This window comes from Setaria viridis, chromosome 7, assembly GCF_005286985.2.
Source record: "Setaria viridis chromosome 7, Setaria_viridis_v4.0, whole genome shotgun sequence".
Lineage (NCBI taxonomy): Eukaryota > Viridiplantae > Streptophyta > Magnoliopsida > Poales > Poaceae > Setaria > Setaria viridis.
In genome coordinates, this window is record NC_048269.2 from 17405588 (window position 1) to 17419422 (window position 13835).

General features: G+C 41.6%; 1 protein-coding gene across 6 annotated transcripts; it reads left to right on the forward strand.

The window, feature by feature from the left end:
• The first annotated feature begins 4044 nt into the window (after nucleotides 1–4044).
• Nucleotides 4045–13757, forward strand: LOC117863864 (uncharacterized). Of its 6 annotated transcripts, none has more exons than XM_072294894.1 (12): nucleotides 4045–4220; nucleotides 6002–6065; nucleotides 6147–6208; nucleotides 6318–6387; nucleotides 6484–6526; nucleotides 6989–7069; nucleotides 7282–7319; nucleotides 7396–7459; nucleotides 7540–7628; nucleotides 7805–8041; nucleotides 8128–8301; nucleotides 10485–10623. In XM_072294894.1, the coding sequence occupies exons 2-11, from the start codon at nucleotides 6018–6020 to the stop codon at nucleotides 8281–8283; spliced, it is 888 nt and encodes a 295-aa protein (XP_072150995.1). In that variant the 5' UTR covers nucleotides 4045–4220; nucleotides 6002–6017; the 3' UTR covers nucleotides 8284–8301; nucleotides 10485–10623. The 6 variants fall into 6 exon arrangements, with proteins under 6 accessions (XP_072150995.1, XP_034603626.1, XP_034603627.1 ...); XM_034747735.2 differs by lacking the exon at nucleotides 10485–10623 and adding an exon at nucleotides 4840–4987 and having other exon boundaries at nucleotides 4046–4220; nucleotides 8128–8685; XM_034747736.2 differs by lacking the exons at nucleotides 4045–4220; nucleotides 10485–10623 and adding an exon at nucleotides 4998–5384 and having other exon boundaries at nucleotides 8128–8685.
• Nucleotides 13758–13835: the final 78 nt, after the last annotated feature.

Sequence of the window (13835 nt, forward strand, 5' to 3'; positions counted from 1 at the left end):
CAACTTCTTATCACAAGGTCTCTTTGCTTGCTTCAATGTCGGCCGTCACAATGCGGAAGAAAATGTATGCTCACAAGAAGCATGTGGATGGGCAGCTCTTGAAGATAGAAAAGAGGCAAAAGGAGCTCATGGCTAAGAATGATATCTCACACTCTCCCGTCCATGCTCCTATGGAGTTCTCTCCTCCACCGGTATTCTACAACCCTTGGGAGCAAATTAGACAACCCTCCATGTTCTTTGGGGCTCCCCAAGAAGAAGATGATTATGATTTGGGTGGGCGCGAGGAGTCCAAGAAGGAAGAAGAAGATATCCCGCTGCTCATACTTCAGAAGATGAGGGTGATGATGATGATATAGGGATGAGGATGATGATGATGAGTGATGGCTATAGAAGGGCCTCCCCTTTTTGGAGCTTGATGCCAAATGGGGAGTGAGCTCACCATGGACCATGATGTGGTGGCTGCTATATCTTTTATGAGCTTGAGTTTGTGGGCTTGTGGACATGTAAAACTTTAATTTGGTGTGATGTGTGGTGTTTCAAGTGAGACTTTTAAATTTGTAAGACTTATTTGTGCTTTATTATGTTAGTGTGGATCTAGAACTTAATGCTTATGATTATGTGATGATCATGGTTTAATGTATTGTTTATTTCCACTTTGTTGATGTGATATATCTTGTCATATGCATCACATTGATTTTAATATCACTCTTTGCACCCCACAAATGCATGGATACAGGGAGCTATCTTAAAATGTGCAAATGGTATTTGTGGGCATTTTTTGATTTTATCTTGAAAAATGCACATATTAAGGGGGACATTACCTATATGATTGCATTCAAAATGTTTATATACTTCTCTTGTGAGCCTTAGTTGTGTTGTCATCAATCACCAAAAAGGGGGAGATTGAAAGTGCATTTGGCCCCCTAAGTGGGTTTTGATGTTGGTGACATGCATAACTAAGGAACTAATGAATTTATCGAGAAATTAACAGGTTCAAATGTTAAGAAATGAAAAAGGGCAAGAAAGGACCCCAAATTTGTTTGAAGGACGGTGTTGAAGCATAAACGAAGATCTTTTTATACTTTCTATTTTTGAATTTGAGTATAGGAACACCGTACTATAAAGGGGGACGCGGATGGATAGCTTAAAGATGTCAAAGTGCTTATTTAAGATGCTAACCACCTATGAGATACACCACTCACATACTTGCACATTAATTTCTCACAATTTCTGTGAGTGTCGGAAGTTATGACACCTGACGAAAGTTCTCAAAAACTTCCGACAGGCCCGACAAGGGGTGCTCAGCGGGTTTAATTGAACAATGTCGGAAGTTCCGACCCTGTGTTGAAAGTTCCGATAATAGGCACCGGAAGTTTCCAGCAACTTTCGGCAGGGGGTTCCCAGCCATTTTATTTGAATTGTGTCGGAAGTTCCGACACAGTGTCGGAAGTTCCAACAAACACTTAACAAACTGCAACGGCTAGTTTTTAGGGCTCGGGTATTTATACCCCCCTCAGGCCCACTTCTTTTGCTGCTGACCAACCACGAGATAAACTCCTCCTCAAGCATTCAATACTCCTCCCCACTCCCTCTTTGAGCTAAATCTTTAAGAGTTTTGAGCTAGAGCTTGGGTGAGAGAAGGATTTGAGGTGTGTGACTCAATCTTTGAGTGAGAGGTCAACCAAGTTCATCTCAAGAGCACTTGAAGCATCTTCGGCCTTCGATTCACGTTTGTTACTCTTGAAACTTGCTTCTAGACGGTTCGGCATCGCCCGTTTGAGTGCCCTCTCGTTGTGGTGCTCCCGGGAAGTTTGTATTGCCCATCCTCTTGGAGGATTAATAGTAAGTGACTCAATCCTCCTTTGTGGTTGATTGAGAGAGGTAAAGGGTTAGTGAGGACCCGGCTCTTTGTGAGCTCCTCAACGGAGACATAGCTCCCTTTGTGGGAGTGAACTTCGGTAAACAAATCTTTTGTCTTGTGTTCTTATTGTGTTCTTCAATTTCTTGTTGACCTTGAGCTTGATTTGTGCCAATCTACTTTTGGTGAAGTTTCTCTCATAAAGATCACCTGTAGTAGTTTTTATATATCATTGCTGAACTTTTGATTCAAATAGAATCTACTGAAACTTGTTTGTTTTTGAATTTTGTAGAGTAGTTTTTACTCTATTGGAAGTTCTGACCTATTTAATACCGCTGCGAAGAATTTTCAGATCGAGACTATTCACCCCCCTTTAGGCATCACACGATCCTTTCAAAGTAGTTGTGTTTTCTATCTAGGTTTTCCATGCAGTACTCAAGAAGTCATAATGAACAAATTGTGCATGTTTCTTCTAGCTCAAATTGCAAGTTTGTCTAGGAAGTTGCAGCAATGGACACCAGAGAAAAGCATTGTTGCGCCGTGGGGAGATCAATAAACGTGCTATTATCACTCCCGATATTGACTACTTGCTGGGTTCTGTTGACAAGATGGAAGAATAACCCATTCATTTCTTTTGGGTAAAAAACCATCATGGCCATATGCCGCATTGCAAGGGACTATTTAGTTTTTTTCTTCATAGAACAATCCAGAAACTCGGGGGTCGGGGTGTTCTCAGCACAACAATTTTGAGTTGCAAAATAAATATGGCAAACAATAAGGAGTCAGAGACAAGGTCTGAAACAAAGGAGGCAATCACAAATAGATTACTGTCTTACGGGAAAACTAATTATGGATCAAATGTATCTGCCCTGCTTTATTGAAAACCACATGGTCCGAGTTGGGGACACCTACTAACAAAAGCACTTACTATCTATGAGATGTAGAGCTAAAAGGATTTTTAAAATATTATATTTTTATGATTATTGCACACTTTTTGCTAGTGAAGTGGAGATTAATTTATTTGCATTTTGCAATAATGCGTTTAACGTACATTTTTGAGATTTGGAACTGGATGTTTGATCCCAGTTTTCTTGTGACCAAATGATCTTGTTTTGCAAGTCTTTTCATAAAAAAACTCTTATTTTTTCAAATTATGATATAAAACCTACGATAAAACGTGTCACCGTGTGATTGCTGCTAGTTGATTTGGTGCTGGCCCAAAAGAAGGCCCAATAGGCTGGGCCTAGCAAGCCTAAAATTGCAATCACGGCCGAATCATTGAGTGTGTGTTCTAATCCTAGAGGCGCATCTTGAACCAGTTTTTTGAACTTTTTCCTTAAAAAATATGATGTAGTTTCTATTAAAACTTTCTTTTAAAGACATGTTTTGTTTAATCAAGATAATGATTAGTCACAAGAGATCTACAGCATTTGGTGCACACATGCACAAATTTTTAGCTTTGTAAATGAAACTAGTTTAAATAATTTTGAGAAAAAATAATGAAGTACTAGTTCTGGGACTAAATTGACATGCAAATGAAATTTTAAGCTCAAAAATCATTCAATCCCTGCAAACGTGCACCAAATTCTATTTTGTGCCAATCTATGTGCATATGTGCAGCAAAAATATTGACCTGGATGATAGTAATTAGTTTTCTCAAAATTTTGGGAACTATATATTACTCATACACATTTTCTTTTGTCCAATTTTTGACAATAGCTTCCTCACTTTTGTCAGTGCTCTTCACGCAAACCATCCATACATGTACTTACTACATCCGTTTTTATTTAAATGACGTCTGGACAAACAAGCTAAGAATTGAAATAAATGTTGACAATGCAGGTCAGCTACAAACCATACATACATGTACTTACTACCTCCTTTTTTTTTAAATGACGTCCGAACAAAAACTTTCACGTGTTACGAGTGCAAATTCTGGTCGGGAGCATCAGTTATTCGTGAACGGAGGTAGTACAATTTAGGAATTCAAAATCTATCTTTTGAAAGAATTTAAAAGGAGGCATTATTTTATCCTTTAATTAATATACAACATGCGCCAAACATGAACCTGCCCGGTTAAACCTTCCCAATGATTAATTCTGCGTCGATGCAACAGCAGGCAGACCAGCATACTACAGGCCGAGTCTGAGAACAGAGGACAGGAAAACGAGCAATCAAGAACCCTAGCCTAGCTTCACAACACGGCAGGCCCAGGACAGAACAGAATTACCGAAGTGCCCCTCGCCATTTAACCATCTCATCCCCTCACCTCCCCGACGGCGACTCCCCTCGAGCTCGCCCTCCTCCCCCCGACTCGCTACCGTCGCCCGCTCTTCCCCGGCCAGCGATCCCGATTCAACTGGTAAGCCCCCGATTCCGTTGCGCCCTGCGGTTCCCTTACCCAGTTGCCCGCGGGCCGGCCGGTCGGCCTCCCGCGCGGCGCTGGGGTTTGCTGCTGAATCGGCGAGTCGGAGGAGCCAGGGACAGGATGGGAGGCGGCCGGCTGCCTTGCGTGGTGTACTGATGCGGCTGTCACGGCGCTGGCTCGCGGTTTGTTCCTGGTTTAGGTTTTTTTGGGTCTGTAGAGGTGATTGCTTTTGGCTGGGAGGCCCGGATTGCAGTCCGGGCGTTGGGCGCACGGGGTGTGGGTATCACAAAATCGTTCCTTGACTCGAGGAGAGCTCCATTTCGGTGCCGTCAAGCGGCCTGATTGGCGAAATTCGAGTGGAGTGGACTTTTGAGGTCAATAGTGAAGATTATTTCTCTGGTAGGAGTATAGGATTGCAAATAATTTTATTGTTTCAAATGATCGAGAGCTGCTGAGCAGGCAGATTGGTAGATGATTGATTTTAGCGTGCCATATTTTTTACGTTGTCCTTTAGTCTTTCTGACATTTGCTTGTCACTATTTTGTGGACACACTTGTTGCGCTCTGTTTCACCCTATGCTTTTGTGTTTCTCTGGCATGCAACTGCTGTGTAGTCCAAACAAATACCACTCCACGCATGATGGCTGCCAGCTTATATGCATATTGTTTGTTCCGATCAACATGAGAATATGAGATTGGATTGAATTGAGATTTTGGAATTGGTACTGCATGAGAGCTCCCAGGAATACTGTGTGCAGGAAGGTGAATGTCTAGCTAATTTTGACTTTTAAAATCAGGATGCTTTTGTTTTTATGTTTCAATGGGGTTCTATTGCTTCATATTAGAGCCACTGATTAGGGAAAGTAGCTTTCCATGCGATACACGCATGTAAATGCCACTAATCTTTGACGGTGTTTTCATGATCAGTTGGGTCCCCTGTCATTGGGTCGTTTGATTTTCGTGCAATGTCGCAAATCACTAGCAGAAGGCTGGTAGTGAGGTAGGATTGGAAGAGGGAAGGGATGAGGAAGCTTAGTCTAGATAGAATTTTGGAAGGGAGTGTAGATTAGGCTCACCCATTTATAGTGGTGCCAAGCAGGGCCAGGCCAACGCCGCCGCTGCCGCATCGCCGTCTTCTCTCCACGCCCCTTTCCATCAGGTAATTCTCTCCGGCGGCATGGGGCACCCAGATGCCTGTTCTTCCTTGGATCAATCCTTCTTTTAAGTCAGTCTTGTGTCTTTGTTTTGGTGGTTATGTCACCGGACTGATTGCCTTGCTGCTGGAATGCTTTACTCCCTCCTGTCCCATCCTCATCACGTGGATACTGAAACTGCGGGGTAACTGATAATAAGTTCATAAGCAAATGGTTTTTGAGGTCACCTGTGCTCATGAATTAGAAAAGAGATCAATCCAGATGGGGAAGGGAGGTAGCAGGGTTCTTGATCGTGCCCCAGGCGTTTCAGCACTAATCGCCCCTTTGGGCTCTGGCGCCGCTAGAATCGGGAGTATTTGCTTCGTCCTCTTCCTCTAACGCCCTTTTCTTTTGAAGTTTTGATCAAGGGAAGCAAGTTTTCTGCTGCTAACAATTGTCTGTTTATCTTGGTCAATGGATTGGGAGCATGGGCATTGATGTTTTTCACTGTGTTGTGGTTTAGAATACTTCAATCGAAGTTGAGAAGCAATTTCGAGTTTCTACTTGCTGTGCAAATTGTAGTCAACTTCAATGTTGAAAAGTTGTAAGCGTAACACATCAGCTCACAGCTTCACTCTTGTAGGTTTTCTGATTTTATTATGGACGACAAGAGTAAAGTCCAGAAGGAAATGGGTGCTCCTCGAAAGGTTAGTATCTCTTTTCCTTGGCTGTTCACAATGCCAGCTTCTTCCAGTTTATTGCTTACCATTGTTGTTTCTTGATGTAAGGGAGGACTAAAATTTGCACCCAAAGTACCTGTGAAGAAAGCTGCCAAAATTGTTCCGAAAAAGTAGGTGATTGGTCCGTGTTACTTTTCTAAAACTTGGATAGCTTCCATTTAAAATTTGCTAGATTAGCAATTTCAGTGATGTGTAATTTGATTTACTCTAACTTGACAGGGAACCAGTTGAGGATAGCAAGGATGAAACCGTCGATAAGGAATTGCTGATGAAACTTAAGGCATCACAGGTACTAATCATTATATTTGGTCCTTCATTTGTTGTATCTGCAATCTTTTCACTTGATGCTTGGTTGATGTATACAATAATTTGTTTCATTTTGCAGATTACAGATCCCTTTGCTAGAAGAGTTAAAACTGAGGATAAGCGTAAGAGTGCTTATTTATGTTCATTCCGTGCTTTATAGTCTAAACCTCATCACCACCTAGTAAATTTGTTACTCCTACCTCTAAAAGAAGTGTTATCCCTGCAAGCTGATGTGCTCGCAGCTACTCCTGTGAATGGTTATTGATGTATGTTGCATCACGTTGGATTGTCTTAAATTTTACATTGTGTTGTGCATGCACCGAACTCTTTCTTTCCAAGTCTTGAATTAGTGTACTAAAATTTAGTGCATGTAGTACAAGGTAACCAAGGATTTGTTACAGAGAAGGTTTATTCAGAAAAAAAATCATTAGTTTCTTTCTAAATTGATAGATCCAATTGTTATAATTATCAAACTAGTATCTCATTGGTGTTTATAAATATACAATTTTTTTAATATTGGTGCGGATTATTTATTTTATTTCTGATGCACATCTAGCTAACGATGTATTGCTCTGTTTGCATAGCAAAAAGCCGGACACAAGTTGCATTTGGACAAGGAAATTCTTCTTACGCAAGATCATTTTCTATGCCAAAACGTTCTAAAGGTATTGGTGGAAGATATTTATCTTCATTGCTTATGACTCTAAACCGTTCACTAAGTGTCATAATTCTGAAAAATTGGATTAGTCTGCTGGCTGGGTTGCAAATTTTGCTTTTCTCTTTTAAAAGAACATAGAATATATGTAATGCTTGTTTGCACATACAGATTGCTGTATTTGGACCTTAATAACTATCTTTGTTTCCATTTCATATGCAGATGAAGAGAAGTTAACAAAAGAATATGCAGAGCCATGGGTGAGTAAAGATCAGATTACTAATTCAGATCGCTTCCTACTCGGACCTTATCCATTGATTTCCTTTTTTATTACAGGACTATAACCATACTGATTATCCTGTTACTCTCCCATTGAGGAGGCCCTACTCTGGAAATCCTGGTATGCTGTTGTCTTTGTAGTGAAATTGCAAGAATTTTTCTTCAACCGACCTTTACACCCTTCCCACATCCCTAATGCAGAAATTCTTGATGAGGAAGAATTTGGAGAATCTTCTGCCAGCAGAGCTCAAGATGCTAAATTAACCGCAGCGGAAGAGCTTGGATTAATCGTATGTCGCAGATTCCAACACCATTTTTTTTTCTGATTATATGTATTAATTATTAAAGCAAAATCACTTTGTAAGCTCAATTGTGTACACTAAGAATCAACATTGAACTGCTTAAAACTAATATAGTTGTACAGACCGTGGCCATTGCTGCTCTTACACATGTCCCGTGTTGACAGGATCGATCAGATGAATCACAATTGCTCTTCATCCAGTTGCCGTCTTCTCTTCCTTTACCAGTGCAGCCACAATCAGTTGCTGAGCCTAATAAAGGCTCCGAGGAGAGACGTCAGGGCATGAAGCCATCATCGCACTGTGGCTCGAAACTCAAGGATCTGCCTGGGGGTTATATGGGGAAGATACTTGTATATAAGAGTGGTAAAGTGAAGATGAAGGTCGGAGACACGCTATTTGATGTGAGTTTCAAAACTGGAAGTAGTTCTGTTTCCTATCTAGGTTTTCCATGCAGTACTCAAGAAGTCACAATGAACAAATTGTGCAGGTTTCTTCTGGCTCGAATTGCAAGTTTGTCCAGGAAGTTGCAGCAATGGACACCAGAGAAAAGCATTGTTGCGCAGTGGGGGAGATTAACAAACGTGCTGTTATCACCCCCGATATTGACTACCTGCTGGGTTCTATTGACAAGATGGAAGAATAGCCCATTCATTTCTTTTAGGTAAAACAACCATCATGGCCATATGCCACATTGCAAGGGACTACTTAGTTTTGTTTCTTCAGAGAACAATCTGGAGTTTACTCTTCCAGAAACTGGGGGGGGGGGGGGGGGGGGGGGGGGGGGTCTCAGCACAACAATTTTGATCAAGATAATGATTAGTCACAAGAGATCTACAACATTTGGTGCACACATGCACAAAATGGAAATGAAAATTTAAGCTCAAAATTCATTCAATCCCTGCAAACGTGCACCAAAAACTATTTTGTGCCAGTCTATGTGGTTCTGTGCATATGTGCAGCAAAAATATTGATCTGGATGATAGTAAGTAGTTTTCTCAAAATTTTGGGAACTATATATTACTCATACACATTCTCTCTTGTCCAATTTTTGACAATGGCTTCCTCACTTTTGTCGGTGCTCTTCACGCAAACCATACATACATGTACTTATTACATCCGTTTTTATTTAAATGACGTCTGGACAAACAAGCTAAGAATTGAAATAAATATTGACGATGCAGGTCAGCTATACCTTTGTTTTTTGTTTAAATGACGTCCGAACAAAAACTTTCACCTGTTACGAGTGCAAATTCTGGTCGGGAGCATCAATTATTCGTGAACGGAGGTAGTACAATTTAGGAATTCAAAGTCTATATCTAGAAAGAATTTAAAAGGAGGTATTATTTTATCCTTTAATTAATATTCAACATGTGCCAAACATGAACCTGCTGGTTACACCTTCCCAATGATTAATTCTGGGCCAATGGATTAAGCCTCGTGGATCAAAAATTGAAGCTGAAATTTAGCTGGCGTCGATGCAACAGCAGGCAGACCAGCATACTACAGGCCGAGTCTGAGAACAGAGGACAGGAAAACGAGCAAGCAAGAACCCTAGCCTAGCTTCACAACACGGCAGCCCAGGACAGAACAGAATTACCGAAGTGCCCCTCGCCATTTAACCATCTCACCCCCTCACCTCCCCGACGGCGACTCCCCTCGAGCTCGCCCTCCTCCCCCCGCCTCGCTACCGTCGCCCGCTCTTCCCCGGCCAGCGATCCCGATTCAACTGGTAAGCCCCCGATTCCGTTGCGCCCCGCGGTTCCCTTACCCAGTTGCCCGCGGGCCGGCCGGTCGGCCGCCCGCGCGGCGCTGGGGTTTGCTGCTGAATCGGCGAGTCGGAGGAGCCAGGGACAGGATGGGAGGCGGCCGGCTGCCTTGCGTGGTGTACTGATGCGACTGTCACGGCGCTGGCTCGCGGTTTGTTCCTGGTTTAGGTTTTTTGGGTCTGTAGAGGTGATTGCTTTTGGCTGGGAGGCCCGGATTGCAGCCCGGGCGTTGGGCGCACGGGGTGTGGGTAGCACAAAATCGTTCCTTGACTCGAGGAGAGCTCCATTTCGGTGCCGTCAAGCGGCCTGATTGGCGAAATTCGAGTGGAGTGGACTTTTGAGGTCAATAGTGAAGATTATTTCTCTGAGAGGAGTATAGGATTGCAAATAATTTTATTGTTTCCAATGATCGAGAGCTGCTGAGCAGGCAGATTGGTAGATGCTTGATTTTAGCGTGCCTTATTTTTTTACGTTGTCCTTTAGTCTTTCTGACATTTGCTTGTCACTATTTTGTGGACACACTTGTTGCGCTCTGTTTCACCCTATGTTTTTGTGTTTCTCTGGCATGCAACTGCTGTGTAGTCCAAACAAATACCACTCCACGCATGATGGCTGCCAGCTTATATGCATATTGTTTGTTCCGATCAACATGAGAATATGAGATTGGATTGAATTGAGATTTTGGAATTGGTACTGCATGAGAGCTCCCAGGAATACTGTGTGCAGGAAGGTGAATGTCTAGCTAATTTTGACTTTTAAAATCAGGATGCTTTTGTTTTTATGTTTCAATGGGGTTCTATTGCTTCATATTAGAGCCACTGATTAGGGAAAGTAGCTTTCCATGCCGATACACGCATGTAAATGCCACTAATCTTTGACGGTGGTTTCATGGTCAGTTGGGTCCCCTTAAGGAACAGACAACATCGTCCGCGAGGATATTTTCTCTATGGAACTTAGTTTCCAGAAGTTGCTCATCCATTCGTGTATCAAAACCAGATTCTGTTTATATTACAATTTGCCAGTTGTTGCTTTCTTTGCATCTCAGCATGGTAAGTCTGCTGGATTTTTGTCCTTTCAGATATTAGGATGGACGAAGTCACGCAAGCTGTTGAGAATCTGAAGAAAGAATGGAACCAAGCGGTTTCACAGCTTGAGGAGAGCATTGCTGCAATCAGATCATGTGGAAAAACAGGGAAAGGGACAGAGGAAGCAAATTCTCTTCCAAGGTTGAATGGTTCTGCACAGGATGCTCTGCAATTGCTCAAGTCACTGCAGTTTCGTCTTGATCTTCTAGCACAGCAGCTTCCCACTTTTGAAGAAGTGCAGTCTGGCCAAGCAACCTTAGAGTCATGGGATGAACAATACAAGAAGTAAGATAGTCTTGGAATCTTTCCTTTTGTTCTCCTTTTTAACCTGCTTCGATTTCTAACAATTTTGATTGTGTTGGCAGGCTGCGTGCTAGCCTGAGGAATGCTAACTTACAAGCGAAAGAGAACATTAGAAAAGCTGCTCAAGAGGAGGTGTGTGATTTTGCCTCAATTTCATGATATTAATCTGATTGATTTGCTGTCTGAGAACTAATACTTCTTAGAGCATCACCAATGCAAGGGAATTACAAGTGAAAGGTTATGCCGCATAATAAAGAAATTATTTTATGAACCTATTCTTTATATGCAAGCATCTCTTCTCGTAGGTGTTTATGGACTCACTTAAGTTCAGAAGCACCATTGAATAGTTGCTTTAGTTTTTGCAACTTCTTTTGCAAAATTGGCAAGAAAACTACCTGTAGGCACCATGCACCTTTTTAGAGCATTGTAGGTGCCCTTATAACTTACGGCTATCAGTTTCTAATTGTCTTTTCTCTAGAGGGAGCTTCTTCTCGGGGGTGGAGAAGAGTCTACCATCCGCAGGCGTAATCTCCAGTAAGTTGATTTTCATGAGGTCATCTTTCCTTTAAGCCAATATATGGGATATTTAAGGAGTTTTCATAATTTAGTCAGTTACATGGGTATCCCTTCCATCTGGTTTCATCAAATCTGGGTCACTTGAAATTTTAAGAACCAGATAAGGGCTATGACTTTTGAATTCTAGTTTGTTCTTATTTCAAACTAAGAATTATGGAATAATTTGCTGTGTTAATGCATTGCACTAATGAATGAAACGCCCTTCTACATTTGTAGTCCAAGTAACATCCAGTTTTGTCGTATAATGTGATTTGTGACCTGTTGAATGGTGCAGGACAAAGACTGGGATGACATCTGCTGCTGAAAGTATCACTGAGAGCCTCCGACGGTCTCGCCAGATGATGGTTCAGGTTAGCATGTCCACGTCTTCAATTGATAGCTATTATGCTGATGGCTTATTGCTCGTTAATTTGAAGCCAATTAATATAAATGTTTACAGGAAGTGGAAAGAAGTGCAAGTACCTTGGCAACATTTGGTATGCATTCTTATTTAAGCCTTTAGTCTGTTTAGAATATCTTATTTCACAATTGTTATCATTCCAGAATGATTGAGTTTTGTTGGTTGGTTTCCTGAATCTCCTGTACAATGGCTTGATCTTATTGTAATTTATTCATGTGATGGGTTGGAGAAAATAAAACTGCTTGGTGGTACACATGTAGTGTATTTATGTTTTAGGTTTTGTCACGTTATTCTTTGTAACTTTACTATAGGATGTTCTTCTGTTATGGTTGAAAAATTATAGCGCGTTCATGTACTTCATGGTGTATGAATTAAAACATTTTCCTTTTTGCCTGCATTTTTAGGATCGTCATAGTAAGATTGCAACATGCAAACTAATTTATTAAATTATGCAGATGAATCAACAAGTGTTCTTCGGAAGGCTGAAGGTGAATATCAAGGACACCGCTCTTTGCTGTCGCGGACCCGTGGTTTGCTCTCCACGATGCAACGGCAAGATGTTCTTGATAGGTAGGTACCCTCTGGCGTAACTGGTCGTATAGCCTGCATTCTTGTTTTACAGTCAAGCCATTTAACAGAAAGACATATCTTTATATAATGTGTACACCTACTAGCAGCTCTAGTCACGTTTTGCACAATGAATATCTACAAATTGAAACACATCCATGGCTCCTTTTGTAGAACTGGCAACGAATGCTATAACTGACAGTACTCAACTATCATTTGTCAGGATCCTTCGAGCCAGTGCATTTTTCATATTAAACACAGAACAACTTGCCAGGCTATCTTCATAGAGAAGTAGGAAATACATGATTCATTATAGCTCATCAGGCGAAAAAAAAGAGAAGAAAAAAAAATACTTGCAGGAAACATGCTAGCATTTGATTTGCATATTATCACAAGTTTGAAACTGAACAAAAGTTGTGTGAATTTATAAGTTATTCAAAAGCCTTTATAAAAAAACAAGTAGTATGAGTAACACCAAAGGGCACCATAATCATCAGATTGTCATCTAATAAATATTGCTACCTTCCTCTATGAGCTCTGGGGTCTTGTTGAGATGATTCCTTAGTCAATGGTGCAGTCCTGCCAGTTAAAGGTTCAAAGGCACATAACTTGTGGACTGCTTCAGTAGGGCCTTGCTTCATACCACGAATGGATCAAACAACTCCTATCCTCAAAGTCCTATTACTTGTACGTTGCATCTCCAAGACTCTGTACTATGAAGCAAGGATGCATATTATCCTTGTTTGAAGGTGGATTAGTGCAGTAACATTCCTGACATACTATTTTGTTCCTAATTCCCAGTGGTTCAGCTGTCAGCCCAAAATGCTTAGGAAGAAATTGTTTTGAAGTATAAGTCTGGTGCTTCTGTGCTATGCAATCAGTTCTTTTTATCCGCTAGACAATGTCCTTCCTGTCTGGTAACAATTCCGTGTTTCTGTGTCAAATGTGCCATGGCCAAATGGCTAATTGCTAATTGCATCTGTTTCCCAGGGTCATCCTAACAGCCGGCTTTATCATTTTCTCCTTGGCGGTTCTCTACGTTGTCTCAAGACGCATTGGTCTGCTGACTCTGCAAAGGAAACTGGCTGATGCCATCAGATCAGGTTCGCTGTCAGCCGAGGACATCGTAGCGAAAGCCCAGCAGCATGGACCTGCCGCAGCTGATGCTGCAGGCCCCGCTCCTCCCATTTACGATGAACTGTGACTCGCATCTGCCCATGAGTTTTTTTTTTTTTTTGAGAGGGCATTTGCCCGTGGTTTCTTATACATGTGTACCCAGATTCCCAGAAGCAATTGTAAGGCAATAGTTTCACGAATAAGCTATTGTTGAGATATATATCTACAGTGCAGTGATCTGTGATCAACTGATCATCAAATCATGCACCGACCTGTTCGATTAAAAGTCCATGATCTCGGCTCAGCCCACGAGCCCTGGGCTCAAAAGGCCTGTCTTTTTTTTTTTTTGGATAAGGGGCTCAAAAGGCCTTGGCATGCGCCC

Bases quoted from the DNA above. Each gene is read 5' to 3' on its own strand.
- LOC117863864 (XM_072294894.1), top strand. From the start codon at position 6,018: ATGGACGACAAGAGTAAAGTCCAGAAGGAAATGGGTGCTCCTCGAAAG. The intron at 6,209-6,317 runs GTAGGTGATTGG...CTAACTTGACAG, and splicing joins GCCAAAATTGTTCCGAAAAA to GGAACCAGTTGAGGATAGCA. The intron at 7,320-7,395 runs GTGAGTAAAGAT...TTTTTATTACAG, and splicing joins AAGAATATGCAGAGCCATGG to GACTATAACCATACTGATTA.